At 38.8% G+C, this 17,458-nt stretch overlaps 1 protein-coding gene across 1 annotated transcript in view; it reads right to left on the minus strand.

Annotated features, from left to right (window-relative positions):
• The window catches only part of LOC130070649 (tripartite motif-containing protein 16-like), a 31,511-nt gene extending 19,469 nt beyond the window's left edge, over positions 1-12,042 (minus strand). Inside the window, exon 1 of the mRNA XM_056235124.1 lies at positions 11,432-12,042. Within this exon, the coding sequence (XP_056091099.1) occupies positions 11,432-12,004 (573 nt within the window). The 5' untranslated portion in view covers positions 12,005-12,042. The remainder of the gene's footprint in view (positions 1-11,431) is intronic.
• Positions 12,043-17,458: the final 5,416 nt, after the last annotated feature.

Raw genomic sequence — 17,458 nt, forward strand, 5'->3', positions numbered from 1 at the left:
TTTTTGTTTCAGAGGCAGAGAAAGATGTCTGGAGGAAATTTGTCTGAAGGACAACGTTTGGGTTAGTGTTGATGGCAAACTTTATAAAAAACACTATGTTAAATGTTATGTTAAATTGATGCTCGAGTTGTGTCGTGCATCAAGAGGGAGATGGTATAACAATTGCCAAATATGGTTTATTAAGGGGTTCACATTTGCTGAATAAATGTTGGGAGAACACTAGGGGTAAGTGGATAAAAGCCCTGAAAGAAGCCATTTTTCTGCCTAGCAAAATGGATGTCTGTGAGTGTGCCACACACACCAATAACAAAGATTGTTTCAACAGGAAACGCCAGGGCATCGAAGGCCACAGGAGAACAGTAGACAAAAGAAACTACATACTTTACTATCTGACAATAACCTCGAAATTTGTTTCTCTTTACAAAGAGCATGCAGGATTGGGAGACAGGGCAAAATGTGCCCAATAAAATGATGGCTATGGATGAATTTGGCTAACTGTCCTGGCCTGGGTTATTATTGTGGCAGAAAGGTGCTACACCTGCGCAGCGCATAACTTAAAATTTTCCTTTTACAGAATGTCAGGATGGATTGGATCAAGCAGAACTAATTCTGTTCCAAATGTATAAATATTGTGTGGACATGAGCAAAGTGGGTTGAGTGTTTTTCAGGGTAAAAGGACCCCGAGTGCTATTAAGTGAGCAAGAAATTATCCGGAGATAATGTTTCAGTTTGTAAACAGATGGTGAAAATTCCACAGGTCACACCAAAAGGGACGAGGGAAAGACAAGCGGCCACTAACAAAATACTTAAGGTCTCCATTCACAGGTGACAGTTCACTCCAGTGGGGGTGCGGTCGTGATTTAAGGGAAAACCTTATAAGGATCAGAAAATGGTTGGAGAGTGTGACACCTGGGTCCAAGCCTCTCACCTACACCAACAGGCCACAACCATCCCATAGTCCATGGGGCGAACGAGATGATCAACACGCCTGGAGGAGGATGTGAACCAACTAATGATTTAAGAATGTGGTTTTGTGATTATTTTGAGGATTTGATTTGATTAAATCAAAATAGGGCTTAGTATTGATATACAGTAGATCAAAAGATTTGATTGGTTACTTATTCATTAGGAAATATTTAAGGAAAATGTTTTTGGGAAGAGAAGATCTATTAATTAATGTAAATTATAGGGATAATTGTTGAAGCTTATTAAGTAGAACCACAGCATGTTTGAATTAAAAGTTAAAGGTAAAAGAACACGGAACGTCCGTGGGGCGAACGAGATGATCAACACAACTGATGGTTTAAGTTTAACAGAAGAATCTGTTTTTGTGATGATTTTGTTTGATTGAATCAAACTAGGTATTGATTTGATTGTAAATGTAGAAGATATATTGATTGTGTCCGTAATGGAAATATTAGAGTTAATATTGAACAACTGCATTGGTTAGAAGAATGGATAAAATTATAAGACTTCTCTGGTTAGATTTTGTTAAATATGGCATTAAATAGAGCTTACTAAATTGAATTAGAAGTGAACAAAATATGGAGATGGGCGTAGATTAATGGAAAAGGCTTAATGATAGGAGTTAGGATTGTTATTCTAATAATTTTGTTATTTATGGGTGAATATGATTACAGTGACAGGTGAAACATGCTGTCTGTTCAATTGGTGAAAATGACAGTCTATCCCAAGGATGAACAAAATTATGTGACGATACAGGTAGCGGGAGCTACAGTGAGATATGTGTTAAATGTATGTTCTGTTTGTTTTTCTTCTATTTGTTTATTTTCTGAGAAAGATTAAGGGCAAAAGATTTAAAGAAGGTTACAAGCAGCGGTCATCTGTGTTACGAGATGGCGTACAAGGACAGGGGTTGAAACTGAGGGATTTTTTTATTATACTTTTTCTGTTGGTTTCCTTATTGTGTTATAACTATTTACTCCTTACTGGTGTGACTGAGGGTCTGTTTACAGGAGCGCAGGAACAGTGATTTCTCGTTTAGCCCGGCCCAGTAAAAATGTTTACTTGCTTGCTAAAATATTACGGGGCCTTTCCCCCACAAAAACAGCCTTATGCTTCTTCATTCTAAACTTTTCTTCACAGGTTCAAGGAGAGTGATCATTTATGGAAAAATCAGAGATGAAGAGTATAAGTGTGATGATGTGACTTAAAATTTGTCTTATTGTTTATTATTGTGATTATGGGTAATCAGAATGATAAAAAGTGAGGAGTTGTAGTGGCAATTTTAATGATATTCATTGATCTTTAGTTAAATATAGATGATTCAAAGAATGTCACATGTGTGTCTCTCACTTGTAGTGAGAGAAGATTCTGTTTATGTACCTGGGGAGGCAGAAGAGGGAGACACTCCAGAGAACAGACGAACAAGGACCTCTGACCTAGATGTCAGAAGGCCATTTGGTGCAGGGGAGCTTAGTGGGCCAACTAGTGACGTCTATGGAAAACTACTGGGAGGAAGGCTCTGGGGGGAAGAAGGCCTTGAAACTAAGATAAAAGCTAGTTCAGTCTGTCTGGGGGTGTGTCACTCTTCTGCACAGGGTAACAACTGTGTATTAGACTGCTCCTATTCTTGCAAGAATAAATACTTCTATTTTATATAATTTGACTCTGAGTGTCTCTTACGCAGTGATGTTTGTTTGAGATGAATTTTTGCCACAACAGGTAAACATGGCGAGATGCAGGTCAAGTCATCTTCATTTATATAGTGCTTTTAACAATGGATTGTTTCAAAGCAGCTTTACAGAGATAAACATAATTTAAGGTAACATAGATTGTTTTGGCTTTATAACGATTCTCGAATAATGTTATTTCCAGCTAAAGTTAGTTTTGATTGATTCACCTCCATCAAAATGATAATTTGTTATTAAATTAGGGGCCGCTAAGACGACGCCGTTCTCTCTAAACAGACTTTAAACTGAACCTGTGATAAACGCTGGTGGCGTTCACATGCGCATTAAGAATTGATTCTATAGTTATGTGCTTTTGAATATATGTGTGCAGGTTTGTAATTCCCTACAAACCATGCCTAAACAAACTACTTCTCTTGCCTATAATTTGATACAGAATTTTGTTTTATTTTATAACTTCAGGGTGGGTACGCGAACCGAAATTCACAACGTTTTATCTGTAGAGTGGGAAAGGGATCCTCCATGCAGCATGAGGCACAGTAGTGTCAAGTGCTGCTGGTGGGTCAGTACCAGCACCAAAGCGCAGAGGTGGAAAGAGTAATAAAATAAGTAAAAGTACTACTACTTCAATGAAATTTTACTTAAGTACAAGTAAAAGTACCGGTCTAAAAATCTACTCAAGTAAAAGTAAAAAGTAGCTCATTTAAAATGTACTCAGAGTAAAAGTTACTGAGTTACTTTTTTAACAGCGGGGTGGAGTGGGGGGCTCTCCCCTGTAGGGTTGTAATGATAGGAGATTTTCACAGTATGATAACGTCTCAAAAATATCACGGTTTACAGTATTAATCAATTATTAAATAAATAAACTGTATTATTAAATTATGGGTATTATTATTATTATCATCAGTTAAACATTTTTTTGGTTGAACAAATGCTTTTATTATAACAAACTTGAAACCATTCGTTTGTTTTGTTTATTAAAATTTCAATAAAACATGTCTAATCAATTAAATTCGATAATTGATAATGAATTAGATTAACAACTTATTTTTAACATTAATAATTAATTAAAATGTTTAAGAATAATATTGTCCTATGAAATGCTTTTTATTCAGAAAATTAATGTTTCTTTTTATGATTTAATCAAAATATATTATCAAAAACGGTGGTAATCAAATGTAAATTTAAACTTGTGTCCTTTTATTTTTTGGGGAAGTGCTGCAAAAACAGATTTACTAAATTAAACCATGGACAAAAAATATATTCCTTTAAATAATGTTTAAATAAAATGTATTTTTATTGTTGTTATTATTATTATTTTGAGAAGTAGGCTACGTCCCAGCTAACACAGTACGTTGTGACGACGTCGTCAGTTAGTCGTCATTTGGTCAGCGCGACATTACTTTATGACAACGTTGTGAGGACGTCGTGGTAAAGTTCCATTTTTTATAATCTTAGCTAACGTTCCAGAAACGTCGTGGGCACGTCTTCAAAAGACGTCGCTAGTTTATCCCATGGAGAACGTTGTGAGGACGTCGTGGTAAAGTTCCATTTTCTTATAATCTTGGCTAACGTTCTAGAAACGTTGTGGGCACGTCCTCAAAAGACGTCGCTAGTTTATCCCATTGAAACGTTGTAAAGACGTGGTCAACTGGTCACCAGATAACTTAATAAAATCTTTGATGAATTAAGTACATTTCCCATATAACATCCAAATGGCATATCACTAGGATAATACTTGTAACGCAATTTTCTGGAAAGTTATCTGGAGACCAGTTGACCACGTCGCTACAACGTTCTCCATGGGATAAACTAGCGGCGTCTTTTGAGGACGTGCCCACACCTTTTCTGGAACGTTAGCCAAGATAAAACAAAAGAAACTTTACCACGATATGTCCTCACAACGTTTTATATGTAGAGAGAGCTAGGCGATTGTTATAGCGAATACAACCCCCGACAGGCTGATTAGGACCCCGACGCGAAGCTCTACATCCCGCTTATTACATGGCTCCTAACTAATAAATATAGAATTTGACACAAAATATTTATTTTAAAAAGGAGTTTATTGATTTAAAAACAATTGTATTGCTTCCGCTAAAGAAAATAGTCCGTTCCGTCTCTACGGTTAGAATCCATGGCAACGCTCTGTTTTTCATGGCAACGGTGTGTTATACTTGGACGTGTTAATTCATATCATCCTTTACAGGAGTATTACATTTTCACTACTTTCAGGTGAGTTTAGTCTCTAAAATTACACAAATAATACACACAACTGTTCCTGACAGTTTTATTGACACACATCTGTTGAATATTTACTTTATAGAAATTGTTTAGTGTCTTTGGAAAAAGTCCGTGAGCATCTCAACCGTTTTCAGAACGGGTAAGTTAACTGTTAGGCTAACCTAAGCTCTTGTTTATAAAAGTTTGGTCTTTTAATATCATATTTATGTGTAGATGAGATTTTTTGTTAGTTTAAGATTTTGCTGGCAGTTGAATGGGTGATTGGAAGTTGGTTAATTTTTTAACCAACTGATTATTTAACATGCTGTTAGTCGATGACGGCACTTACACTGAGTGCAAAAAATATCTGAAACTAGTTCAAATGCGTTTTGATCTTTCACGGTAAACAACTATTGATAAATGTTCTGTTATTTTAGCAGCGACAAAATAACCTCTCTACAGAGGGGAAACTCCAAGATCTCATCATTTCTGAAGAAAGCTAGCTGCTGCCAGAGAAGAGAAACGGGTGAACTGAGGAAGCTTATTGAATAACTTCATATCCATTTCCCCCCACAATATTTTTTGACCTATCACCATACATCTGTTTTCTTCCTTTTTATTATCTCAAATTTACATTTTTATTAATTTAATTAATTTTAAGAAGGCTTTGACATCCAAATGTAAGTGGCGCTATATGAGCAATATTAAATGAATAAGTAAACCTAAAGCATAAATTATGTTATCCTAAGAAATTATTTTCTTTATATTCGTCTTTCTCTTTTCTGCATTTCACCTCTGCTGTAGCTTCTTGCCATTTAACAAACCTGCCATTTTTTATGCTAAATATTGTTGGCTCTTTGACAAATAGTTTATGTTGATCCTTCCATGCTGATGCCCTGCACCATAGTAGAGTTGGAGCTTATCTCCTGTCGGACGACATCTCTTAAAGGTTCTCTAAGCGATCCTGGGTGACATCACTTCTTGTTGACGTTCGAACTATTGTCAAACAAAACGGAGGCTAGCTAGACCCTCCCTCCTCCTCATCCGCACACTAACCCCCCAAACCACACCCCCAAACCCTTCTTGTCGGTCATTGGCTGGAACAGTTTGTTATGTTTCGGGGAGCGGGTCGCTGCAGTTTGTTTTTGTTGCTGTTTGTGGAGCCTGGGCTGTCTACAGAGATCGCGTTTCTTTACAGTGTGTTCAGAGGACAGGCAGCCAGCGGATAGTGAGGAGATGTTTGCTGTATGTGACAAAAAATGTTTTGGCCAAAAAACGCGCGACATCGCTTAGAGCACCTTTAAGGCGATATGAACCATGTGACTAAGTTAGTAAGTAAAACCTCAAACATACTCTAATGTTCAAAAGTTTGGTGTTGGTACAATTTTTTGTCTTTGAAAGGAGTCTCTAATGCTCACCAAGACTGTATTTATTTGATCAAAAATACAGTAAAAACAATAATATTGTTAAATAATATTAAAATTTAAAATAACTGTTTCCTATGTGAATATATTGTAAAATACAATTTATTCCTGTAATCAAAGCTGAATTTTCAGCATCATTGCTCCAGTCTTCAGTGTAACACAGAACAAATCATTCTGATATGATGCTCAAGAAACTTTTCTGATTATTATCAATGTTGAAAACAGTTCAGCTTCATGAAAACAGCTTCATGTTCTTGTGTACACTACAATTCAAACATTAGGGGTCAGTAAGATTTTTTTTTTTTTGGAAGACATGAATAGCAAGAATGCATTAAATTGATCAAAAGTGACAGTAAAGACTTTTATAATGTTATAAGATTTTTTAACTTTCAAACTTTTCTTTAAACTTTGTATTGTGGGTGTATTTGTATAAAGGCATCATGGTTTACACAAAAATCTGAAGCAGCACAACTGTTTTCAACACCGATAATAATCAGAAATGTTTTTTGAGCATCAAATCATATTAGAATAATTTCTAAAGGATCATGTGATACTGAAGACTGAAGTAATGATGTTGCAAATTTAGCTTTGATCACAGGAATACATTTAATTTTAACATATTCACATAAACAGTTATTTTAAATTGTAATAAAGTTTCACATTTACTGTATTTTCGATCAAATAAATGCATCCTTGGTGGGCATAAAAGACTTTAAAAAAAATTAAAAGCCATAGATTAGCAACATTAATAAAGTACTCCTCTGTTTTAGCTGCCTAAGAAGGACGATGAGGTGACGGTGCAGCTCGGGATAAGGAAGAGGAGGAACACGTAAGTTAGACAATTTTCTTATACCTTTCTATCAAAAAGCTATTAACCTGACTACAATAGTATGGTACAATTTATTGTTCAGGTTCCAGTGAATATAGAGAGAGAGACCCTTGCCACAGAAGACCCTGCCCTCCGCTGGTGGGGTAAGAAAGAGACTCCTCCTCTTCTCTTACAGCTCTTCATCATCTCCCTCTGCCTCCTCAACACTGTCTGATAGAGTGTTTCCCACAGCTGGGACACAGCCAGGAATGAGACATCTCAGATTCTCTCTGAGTAAGTCATCAAGCTCATTTTGAAGCTCAAAAAATTCTTGATGTATATTTAGGTGGGTGAAATAATACAGGAGAGAAGCTAGAAATCTATATATATATTTTTTTTTTTATATTTTTTTATTTTTTTACATATCTTTACTCTTTATGAACTTTTTTTTTGTTATTTGTTTGCTTCAGAGAAGCTCAAAAACTAGTATAGATCTTTGGCAATTGTCACATTGTTCAGGTTTTGCTACTGGTAGTGATTTAATGAAGCACATCACCACCAGACATTTGTAGCAGGAGCCTCACAGGACACTCAGGAAACAATTTAACCTATTTCTGCAAATAAAATGAATAATAAAGAAACATCTGAATCTTTTTATTTCTTTTTTTATGTCTTTATTGCTTTTGCCCCAAATTAGAGAGTAGTGTCAATAAGAGTATTGATAAGTTTCAGTGATAAAATCATTATTTAAATACACCCATCCCTAATGATAAGACACTTTTTTCAATAAAAAGAATAATAGTTGGTTGCATTATTCATTGATTATGTTTTTTTGATTAATTAATTGACGTGTTCCATTTCTGTACTCATAACTTGTTAACACTTAAAAAATCGTTAATGTTCAAAATGTATTGGCTTAGTAATTGTACAAAGTAACACTGAATTAATGCTGATTAATAAATGAATGCATGGTTTTTGGGCCTAATTAATCCCTAAATGTATTAACTGAAAACAATACACAATTCCCTTTTATAATTTATAAGGTTTTACAAGAGAGAATGAAATGTTTGAGTTTATCAGTTCTATGCTGATTTTAAGGTTATGGTTCAAGCACATCTTCATTCCTATGGAGGACCAAATCTACCATATTTAAAAATAAATACAGAAATAAATAAATGCTCAATAAATAAATAAGCATACAATTAATTGCCCCAAAAATACAATAAACAAATAAATGTAGGTAGAAATTAAATTATACAGTGAGACATAAATGTATATATCTCTTTTAATTAGCTTCTTTATTTATTCACCTTTGTAATAATTACCTTATTTATTTATTGTCCGTTATAATCTTCAACTTTATTTATTAATTACTTATTTTTTTAAAGTATTTATTTATGTGCATGTTATAATATTTTTGTCTGTTTTATTCTTCCTTTGTATTTTTTTACCCTATTTATTTCTTCAATGCTATTTATTTCTGCCTGTCGTTTCTACATTTCTGTATGCATTTCTGCCTCATTATGCAAATGAGGAGGGGCTGTGTCTTAAGGGGTCAACTTCTGCCCATAGAGAGCCTAAGCCCCTCCCCTCTGCTTCCGGCTCATGGGACCTTATTTCGGAAAAAATATGTATGGTAGTTAATGGCGAGAGACAACTTATCTTTTTATTCCGTCTGAACTGTGCCCTGAATTACACATATGATGTTTGTCAATTTAAAAGATAATTATGAAAGTCAAGAAAGTCGCAGTTTGTCATAAAACAGAAGAGTGACATTTGGTTTTATGTGAAAATCGCTTAATGAACTACATCTCCCGGGAAGCGAAACAACGAGCGAGATCCGCTGCTCGTGTGTGTGCAGTCTGGTACAAAACACTCAGGCATGACGGCGTAACGTTACGATTATAACGTAAGAACAAATGACAGACGTTAGCTTCAGTAAAGTTAGCTTCATTCATTGAGAGAAAATGTGCGCCTTTTGGGTTTGTCTTTTTAATTACGTATTTTCACAGTCTTATACCTCAACAGTTTTACATCAAACTGCGACTTTCTTGACTTTAAAATGTATCTTTTAAATTGACAATCAGGGATGAGTTCCCTAATGAATATTAATGAGTCTTCCCCTACCACCCTGCAAAAAAAAAAAAAATCGTAGCCGGTGGCATGTAGATTCGACCGATGCAGTAAAATGCTAACCAACCAATGGGCAGAAGTTGACCCCTTAAGACACAGCCCCTCCTCATTTGCATAATGAGGCAGAAATGCATACAGAAATGTAAAAACGACAGGCAGAAATAAATAGCATTGAAGAAATAAATAGGGTAAAAAAAATACAAAGGAAGAATAAAACAGACAAAAATATTATAACATGCACATAAATAAATACTTTAAAAAATAAGTAATTAATAAATAAAGTTGAAGATTATAACAGACAATAAATAAATAAGGTAATTATTACAAAGGTAAAAAAATAAAGAAGGTAATTAAAAGAGGTATATACATTTATGTCTCACTGTATAATTTAATTTCTACCTACATTTATTTGTTTATTGTATTTTTGGGGGCAAAATAATTGTATGCTTATTTATTTATTGAGCATTTATTTATTTCTGTATTTATTTTTAAATATGGTAGAGTTGGTCCTCCATACATTCCCAGGACTAAAGCTGAGAATTATATTAAAAATAAATGCGGAAGACGTACCTACCACGCTCCAGCAACGTACCACAATAACATCGCCACGACGAATACAGGAATCACAAAGTTACGTTGCTGGAACGTTATTTGGCGCGTCACTATGACTAATATGGTCCTTTGATGTTACGTCCTCACAACATGCCAGTTTGGTCATTAAGACGTACTCATCACGTTCTTGCGACGTACCACTATAACGTCGCCACGACGATTATGGGAATCACAAAGTTACGTTGCTGGAACGGTATGTGGTACGTCGCTACGACGAATATGGGCCGGTCCTGTTACGTCTTCACAACGTAACTGTGTTAGCTGGGGTTCTATTGTATGCCTATAATAGTAATATATTTCTGTCCTAATTTCTCCTAGTAAAACTGAACTTTTATTTTGACGGGTTGTAGTGAAGACCAAAAGTGTAAAAAAGTGTTTCAAAGTGTATTTGACAATGGTTTTTCTCAAATAAAATGATGAAAATGCTCATAAGGCGTTGTCTCAGAGCAGCTCTTGAAATGTTCATGTATTCATATCCTCAAATTGTTTGTGAGACGCTGAAAACACCATGAACGTCACGCGTACTTGAGTATGTAGTGCAGCTCAACAGAACAAATAGGGTTATATATTTACATAGCAGTTTTTTTGTGCTTAGCTTAAATATTCACAGACCATGTCGCGATTGGATTTATTGCACAGTTCTACTTTCCATGTATTCATCCATCCATTATTTTGCGTGTTTTACGTGACATCTGCGTTAAATGTGAATTCCATTTTTATGACTGGATTCCCGGGGTTCCCTCTGTATCACGTAAATCGGGACATACCTAAATCTGCAGGAGGGATGGTGTCCTATGTATCCTCCTTTTGCAGCCACTTTGCGTCCACATTTTTTGCAAATTGGATATCTATCCTCGAGGACAACCACGCTTTTTTTCGCTTGGCGCTTCGGTTTCAGCTTCAGCTGGGTCTGCGTCACCTTTTTTGCGCGTTTGTTCTCCCGCCCTTCAATCAATGCAGTAGTTTCCAGAGTGTGTTTTTTTCTTCTTCTTGTATTATTATTTTTTACTCAGTAACGGATATGATTTCAAATGTAGCGAAGTACAATACTTCAAAGAAAACGTACTTAAGTAAAAGTAAAAGTACAGATTTTAAAAACTACTTAAAAAAGTAGAAGTACACAAAAAAACTACTCAAATTACGTAACGCGAGTAAATGTAATTCGTTACTTTCCACCTCTGCCAAAGCGCAAACAAAGGCGATCACTATCTGCCCCGAACTATTCATTATCCGCGTGCTGCTGCTGTTGTTGTTGTCTTTGGATACAGGAAGAAGAATCGCCGTTTACATCGGGTTATTGCCAATTGATTACAAATTCCATGTATACAGGAGTAACTCTCTCTGCTCACGCATGTAAAACGGGTTATTCCGAATGTTTCAGAAACCCTAATAGTGACCTTAACCCGACCATAACCCGAATATTGACAGCTTGTAAACATAGTAAATTTCTCTGTTTCTAGGGCTAAAACAGCACTAAAACAGCGCTGAAAACAGACATTAAATATGTAAATGTATTCTAGTAGACCCATAAACAAAATGACGAGCCTGTAATTGAGTACTATGAGACTCCTTCAAGTTCATACCTGTTTCTCTGTCCTCTGAGCTGCAGCTGATACAGTGTCGTGGTTTTTATGTTCATCCATCACACACAGCAGACATATAAACTTCTGATCAGTGCGGCAGAAAACCTCGAGGAGCTTGTCGTGTTTCTGGCAGATCATCTCCTGCAGTCGTCCAGTGGCATCAGTCAGATTGTGTCTCTTTCCTTTAAACCAACTCTCATGTTGTTCAAGGTGACTCTGGCAGTAAGAGTTCAGACACACCAGACAGGACTTGACGGCTTTGTGTTTTCTTCCATCACAGACGTCACACTGCACATCTCCAGCTCCAGCGTAACAGTCAGCAGGAAGTTTACGCTTCTTCAGTTTCTCCACCACTTCAGCCAGCATGGTGTTTTTAGCTAAAGCAGGTCTTGGCCTGAAGGTCTGTCTGCACTGAGGGCAGCTGTAGACTCTCTTCTGATTCTCCTGATCCCAGCAGTCTGTTATACAGATCTTACAGTAACTGTGTCCACAGGGAATGGCCACTGGATCCTTCAGGAGATCCAGACACACTGGACACAGGAACTCATCCTGAGAAAACCTGGCTTCTGCCATTTTACAGCAAGAATACAGAGACACAAACACAAAACAGCTCAACTATACTTCAGTTTCTCTTTCCCTGAACTGAAACTGTTTCTTGTTTCCTGGTTCTGTGTTTAAGTGTCGTGTGCAAAACAGGCGTGTCTGTAAAGCAGCTTCCTCATTCCTGGTCCCACACACATTGTGTTTAATCAGTCTCAGACACACACTCAAAGAACAGAAGTTACAGAGAAGCAAGACAACACCCTTAATAGTTCAGTAATTTCAGTCCTATTTTATGGAATAATCTCCCACACTCAGTTAGATCAGCAAAGTCGCTGGCCGTGTTTAAGTCGTTGTTAAAAACCCACTTATTAGATGTAGCATGGGGGTCAGGCTGAAGTGGTTTGGCCCTTTGTGTGTTTGTGTGAAAGTGATATAATTTGTAGCTGTTTTTGTCTTGTTGCTTAAATTCCATTGTCTGTTTGTAAATGTATGTAATGTTTTTTTAAATTGTTTTATTTCACTGTTTGTGAAGCACCTTGGGCAACATCTGTTGTAGTATGTGTGCTATATAAATAAAATAAAAAAATAAAAAAGTAATTCTGTTTCATAAATACTTCACTGGTTACCGCAGGACTGAAAACGTCTCAGGTTACGTATGTAACCCTGGTTCCCTGAGAGGGAACGAGACGCTGCGTTTGAGACGCGGTGGGAACGCTCTGCTGATTACGTCGTGAAGCACATGTAAAATCAGTCCAATGGAAGCCCGAAACGTCATAGGCGGGTGACGTCATAGACCAGGAAACTATAAAGCACCCCTGAATTCAGACCGCGACAGCTTCTGAAAAAACCTGAAGCAAGTCGATCAGGGCATGCAGGAAGTATGGCAGGCAAACGCAGCGTCTCGTTCCCTCTCAGGGAACCAGGGTTACATACGTATCCTGAGACGTTACCTTTCAAGGGAACTTCGAGCTGCGTTTGAGACGCGGTGGGAACCCCATACCCACTACGCCATAGTGAAAAATGGCCGTCAGTGTTATTTTTGGCAGCCTTTTTAGTTTTAGTCTTAGTCTTAGTCTTTTGGACGAAAATGCTTTTAAGTTTTAGTCAAGTTTTAGTCAACGAAAACACAAAAAGGTTTTAGTCGACGAAAACACGAAAAGGTTTTAGTCAAGTTTTAGTCGACGAAAACACAAAAAGGTTTTAGTTAAGTTTTAGTCAATTTTAGTAAAAAAAATAAAAAAAAATGAGTCCTTAACAAATTCATTTAGCTCAAAAAGTATTGGAAATGGGCTTAGGTTTGACAGGTTGTAGCAAGTGTTGCAATTCATAAAACAACAACTAACCTTAAAACCTTTGCATAATAAACTAGACTTTCTCATTGAGGGAGATGCAGTGCTGCCATTGCCAAGCTGTACTTCATTGTCACATTGGGCAGAAACCTTTTATCCCCATATTTCAAGTTATAGTTTTTCCATGAATATGAAATGCTATTTTCACCAGTAATCACAGTAATAAAGGAATGGTTTAAAGTTTAAACAGCAAAAAAAAAATGGAGCTACTACAACATTACACACAGATAAAGTGGTAACAGTGGAATCACTGTTTTACTCCAAAAAAGCCATAAAAACATTCTTACTTTGGCAATTGTGGCTTTATTTGAGAAATTGCTAAAGTGCAATGAACAACGTGCCCAAAATATAAGCTATTGAGGAACACATACTTATGATCTACAACTTGCACTTCAACTTGTCTGCCTGTGCAACAACAAGATGCATATTATTTGTAAACACAAACATCATACAACCCTGTCTATCTTTAACTTGTGCAAAGTTGCAAACATTCTGAAACAAAATAATAAAATAATACGGTGCATTGAACATAGGTTGTTAGGAATGCATACTTGAATATAAAGTATGAAACAAACATGACACTTGAAGTGTGTTGAACATAAAAATTAATAAGACAATTCCTGAATACTGTAAACAATTTGGTCTTTAAATGGTTTGTTCGGTATTTTACACTTAAAGCCCTGTTTTAAGATCGTTTCTGATGAAATAGAACGGTTAAGATTGAAATTTGGACAAATGCTGTTGTCCCCCCCCCCCCCCCCCCCCACCTACCTACACAATGGTTGTCTATGTGCACTGGAACAATCATTCATAAAACGCATTAAACTTTAGTTTACAAAGACGTGAAACTCACCGAGGGATGTTCACTGATATGCTCACACAAAAATTGCTGCAAAAGATGCTTTCCAACAGGTTTTATCGTAGTTTTTGTCCGACTCCATTGACTTGACTAAACTACGATAAAAACCTGTGTTGTTGTTGTGTTGAATCTGGTGCGCGCGCGCGCGCGGCGGCCGGGTGCTGCGCGTAACGTTACCCAAAACAAGGATAGGAAGCGGCAGCATTGCTGATACTTTTTTTTAGCTCAATACAGACAGATTGCACGCAAAACAGGCAGAAATGACATGCATTGTGAACGTCAGACTTATTATCATTTTCGTTCCGTCTCGTCAACGAAAACTCGAAAACGTCTCGTCATGTTTTAATCATCTTAGAGCCATTTTTAGCTAGTCATCATCGCGTTATCGTCATAAAAAAAAGTGCGTCAACGAAATCATTTCGTTATCGTCATCACTGACAAAAACATCATTGATGCGCGTTCTGTGTGAAGTCCTTGCGCACACTAAGAAGCAAGCAACCTCGCCCCTGGAGTGGAGAGGTCAAGGTCATAAAACCTGACAAATGTATGTGGAGAGGAACAACCTGCCGCATTACAGATATCAAGAAGGGAAACACCCGAAATTAAGGCCCTAGAGGCCGCCATACTCCTTGTAGAATGGGCCCATACAGCCATAGGTGAAGGCTGACCGGCCGCTTCATAAGCCAATGATATAGCCTCAACTATCCATTTGCTCATTACCTGTTTAGATGCAGGGCACCCTCTCTTGAGTGACCCAAAGCAGACAAACAATTGTTCAGACTCACGACACTGGGCAGCCCTGTGAACGTAGGCATCTAATGCCCGAACTGGACATAACAGGTTCAGTTGTTCCTGATCTGGGGTATTAAAAGGTGGAGGATAAAAGGCCTGCAGCACTATTGGGCCCCCAACATTAACTGGGACCTTAGGAATATAACCTGGTCTAGGGTAGAGAAATGCTTTCACCATACCAGGTGCAAATTCCAGAAATGAGGGAGCAACAGACAGGGCATGCAAATCTCCAAATCTCTTGATAGACGAAATAGCAAGGAGAAATAAAGTTTTTAGAGTGAGGAATTTCTCTGAAACCTCTTCAATGGGCTCGAAAGGAGCCAAAGCCAGACCCTCAAGTACAAAGGCCAAATCCCAAGTCGGTGCTCTAGAGTGCAGTGCAGGTCTCAACCTCAGTGTACCACGGAGAAAACGAGTAATAAGAGGATCTCTCCCGATAGAAGTACCCCCCCGAGTGGTGTGGTAGGCAGATATAGCCACCACGTGAACCTCTAGGGTAGAAGGAGATGACCTAGCAGAGAAACGGTCTTGCAAGAAATCAAGAACTGAACCAACAGGGCAGTTAACAGGATCTAAATGACGTTCACCACACCAGGTGGAGAATAATTTCCATTTCAATGCATATAGTTTTCTCGTGGAAGGAGCTCTGGATTGGAGAATGTCTCAACGACCTCAGTCGAGAGACCGGATTCTATGAGCCGGGCCCCCTCAGAGGCCGAGCCCACAGTATCTAAACTCCAAATGAGGGTGAACTCCCAGGAGCAAAGATATCGGGAAATGCGTACCGGTGTAGCGTCAACCACACCTAATACATCACATCCAGTCCAAGCGGAGCTGGATGTGTGAGGGAGAACCAAATAGAGCAATGCGTTGTACAAACGATGTGAAAGGTCGACTTGACTTTAGTTGACCAAAGTTCTCCCTAAGAAGCTCCACCACCTCGGGGTGAAGACTCCAATCCCTGGGCCTCAGCCCCTGCCTCAACAGGATATCTGCTCTGATATACGAGACCATCAGTGTGTTGTCCGCCATTCGCCGAGCGACCACTCATGATCGCCCCCACTTGTGAGGGAAGCATCCGTCGATAGCAATATGCGTCGACAAGAAGCCCCCAACACTGGGCCTGGGCGAGGAACCAAGGTTCTTCCACATGACCGAGGCACGAAGGCATAACCTTGATCATGCGAAAACATATTTCCCCTCGGAGAAAACACCTTTTGGTCCCGAGCCACCACTGCAGGGGTCTCATGTGCAGAAGGCCAAAAGTAATTACGTTGGACACAGCTGCCATGAGACCCACGAGTCTGAAACTGTTTCACAGTGAGTGACTGGCCTAGATATACCCCAATAGGGCTGTGAGAATCGCTACACCTAGAAAAGTGGTCCTCAGAGCACACTCTTCTTGGCGTTGAGAGGCAACCCCAACATCCTTAATGAGACAGAACGACATCTCGATGCCGAACTGCCATAAACTCAGATTGAGCTAGGATCAACCAATCATTGATGTAGTATAATACGCAAATGCCCTGGAGTCTCAGAAGAGCCAGAGCTGTATCCACGCATACTGTAAAGGTGTGGGGTAATAAACCTAGGCGGAATGGAAGAACCCGATAATGGTATGCTTCGCCCCCGAAAGCAAACCTCGGGAACCTCCCTCATCCTCTTTCGGAAACAATGAAGTAATGGCTGTCTGCTGGGAGGAGGAACCCCTTCTACAGCTCCTTTTGCAGAAGTGACAGTACTTCCTGCTCCATAACCAAAGCCGGCTCGGGGTCCACCAATGAGAGGAGGACCCCTAGAAATCTGGGCGAATGAGAACCGAACTGAATTCTGAACCCCTTTTCTATAGTGTGCAGGACCCACTGAGAAATATGTGGCAGTAGTTTCCACGCTGCCAGAAATTCTACTAGGGGAACCAGTCTCTCAAGACTGGCCTCTGGATTTGTTTGAACAGTCACTACGGCGCCCTGAAGCGGCGAACCGGCAGGGAACAACCGAACTGACCATTCTACGACCCTCCTCGGAGGATCGCATGGGGACGCTGACACCTCGGTGCCCTGAACGGCGAACCGGCAGGGAACAACCGAACTGGCAGCGCTGCAACCCTCCTCAGAGAGTCGCACCCCAGAGGTCGCCGAGGAGAAACGATTTCTCAAAACCGTCCCTGCCCCGGAGGAGCCCTCAGAAGCCTGATAGCCTCGTTTTTTTGCGACAGGACTACTTGTCTAAGCTTTATTAGAGATGATGACAGTCCTCAGATCTTGCCTACCTCTAACTAGCTTAGTTCCTACGACCCTCCTCGGAGGATCGTTCGAAAAAGCAGGCACTTCGGCGCCCTGAAACGGCGAACCGGCAGGGAAACCGAACTGACTGCTCTTCTTTTTTCTAATTTGAAGGCTCGTTTGGGGACACTGACACCTTGGTGCCCTGAAACGGTGAACCGGCAGGGAAACCGAACTGGCAGTGCTGCGACCCTCCTCAGAG

Source organism: Rhinichthys klamathensis, unplaced genomic scaffold, assembly GCF_029890125.1.
Source record: "Rhinichthys klamathensis goyatoka isolate OS25496 unplaced genomic scaffold, OSU_Roscu_1.1 h1tg000018l_1, whole genome shotgun sequence".
Classification (NCBI taxonomy): domain Eukaryota; kingdom Metazoa; phylum Chordata; class Actinopteri; order Cypriniformes; family Leuciscidae; genus Rhinichthys; species Rhinichthys klamathensis.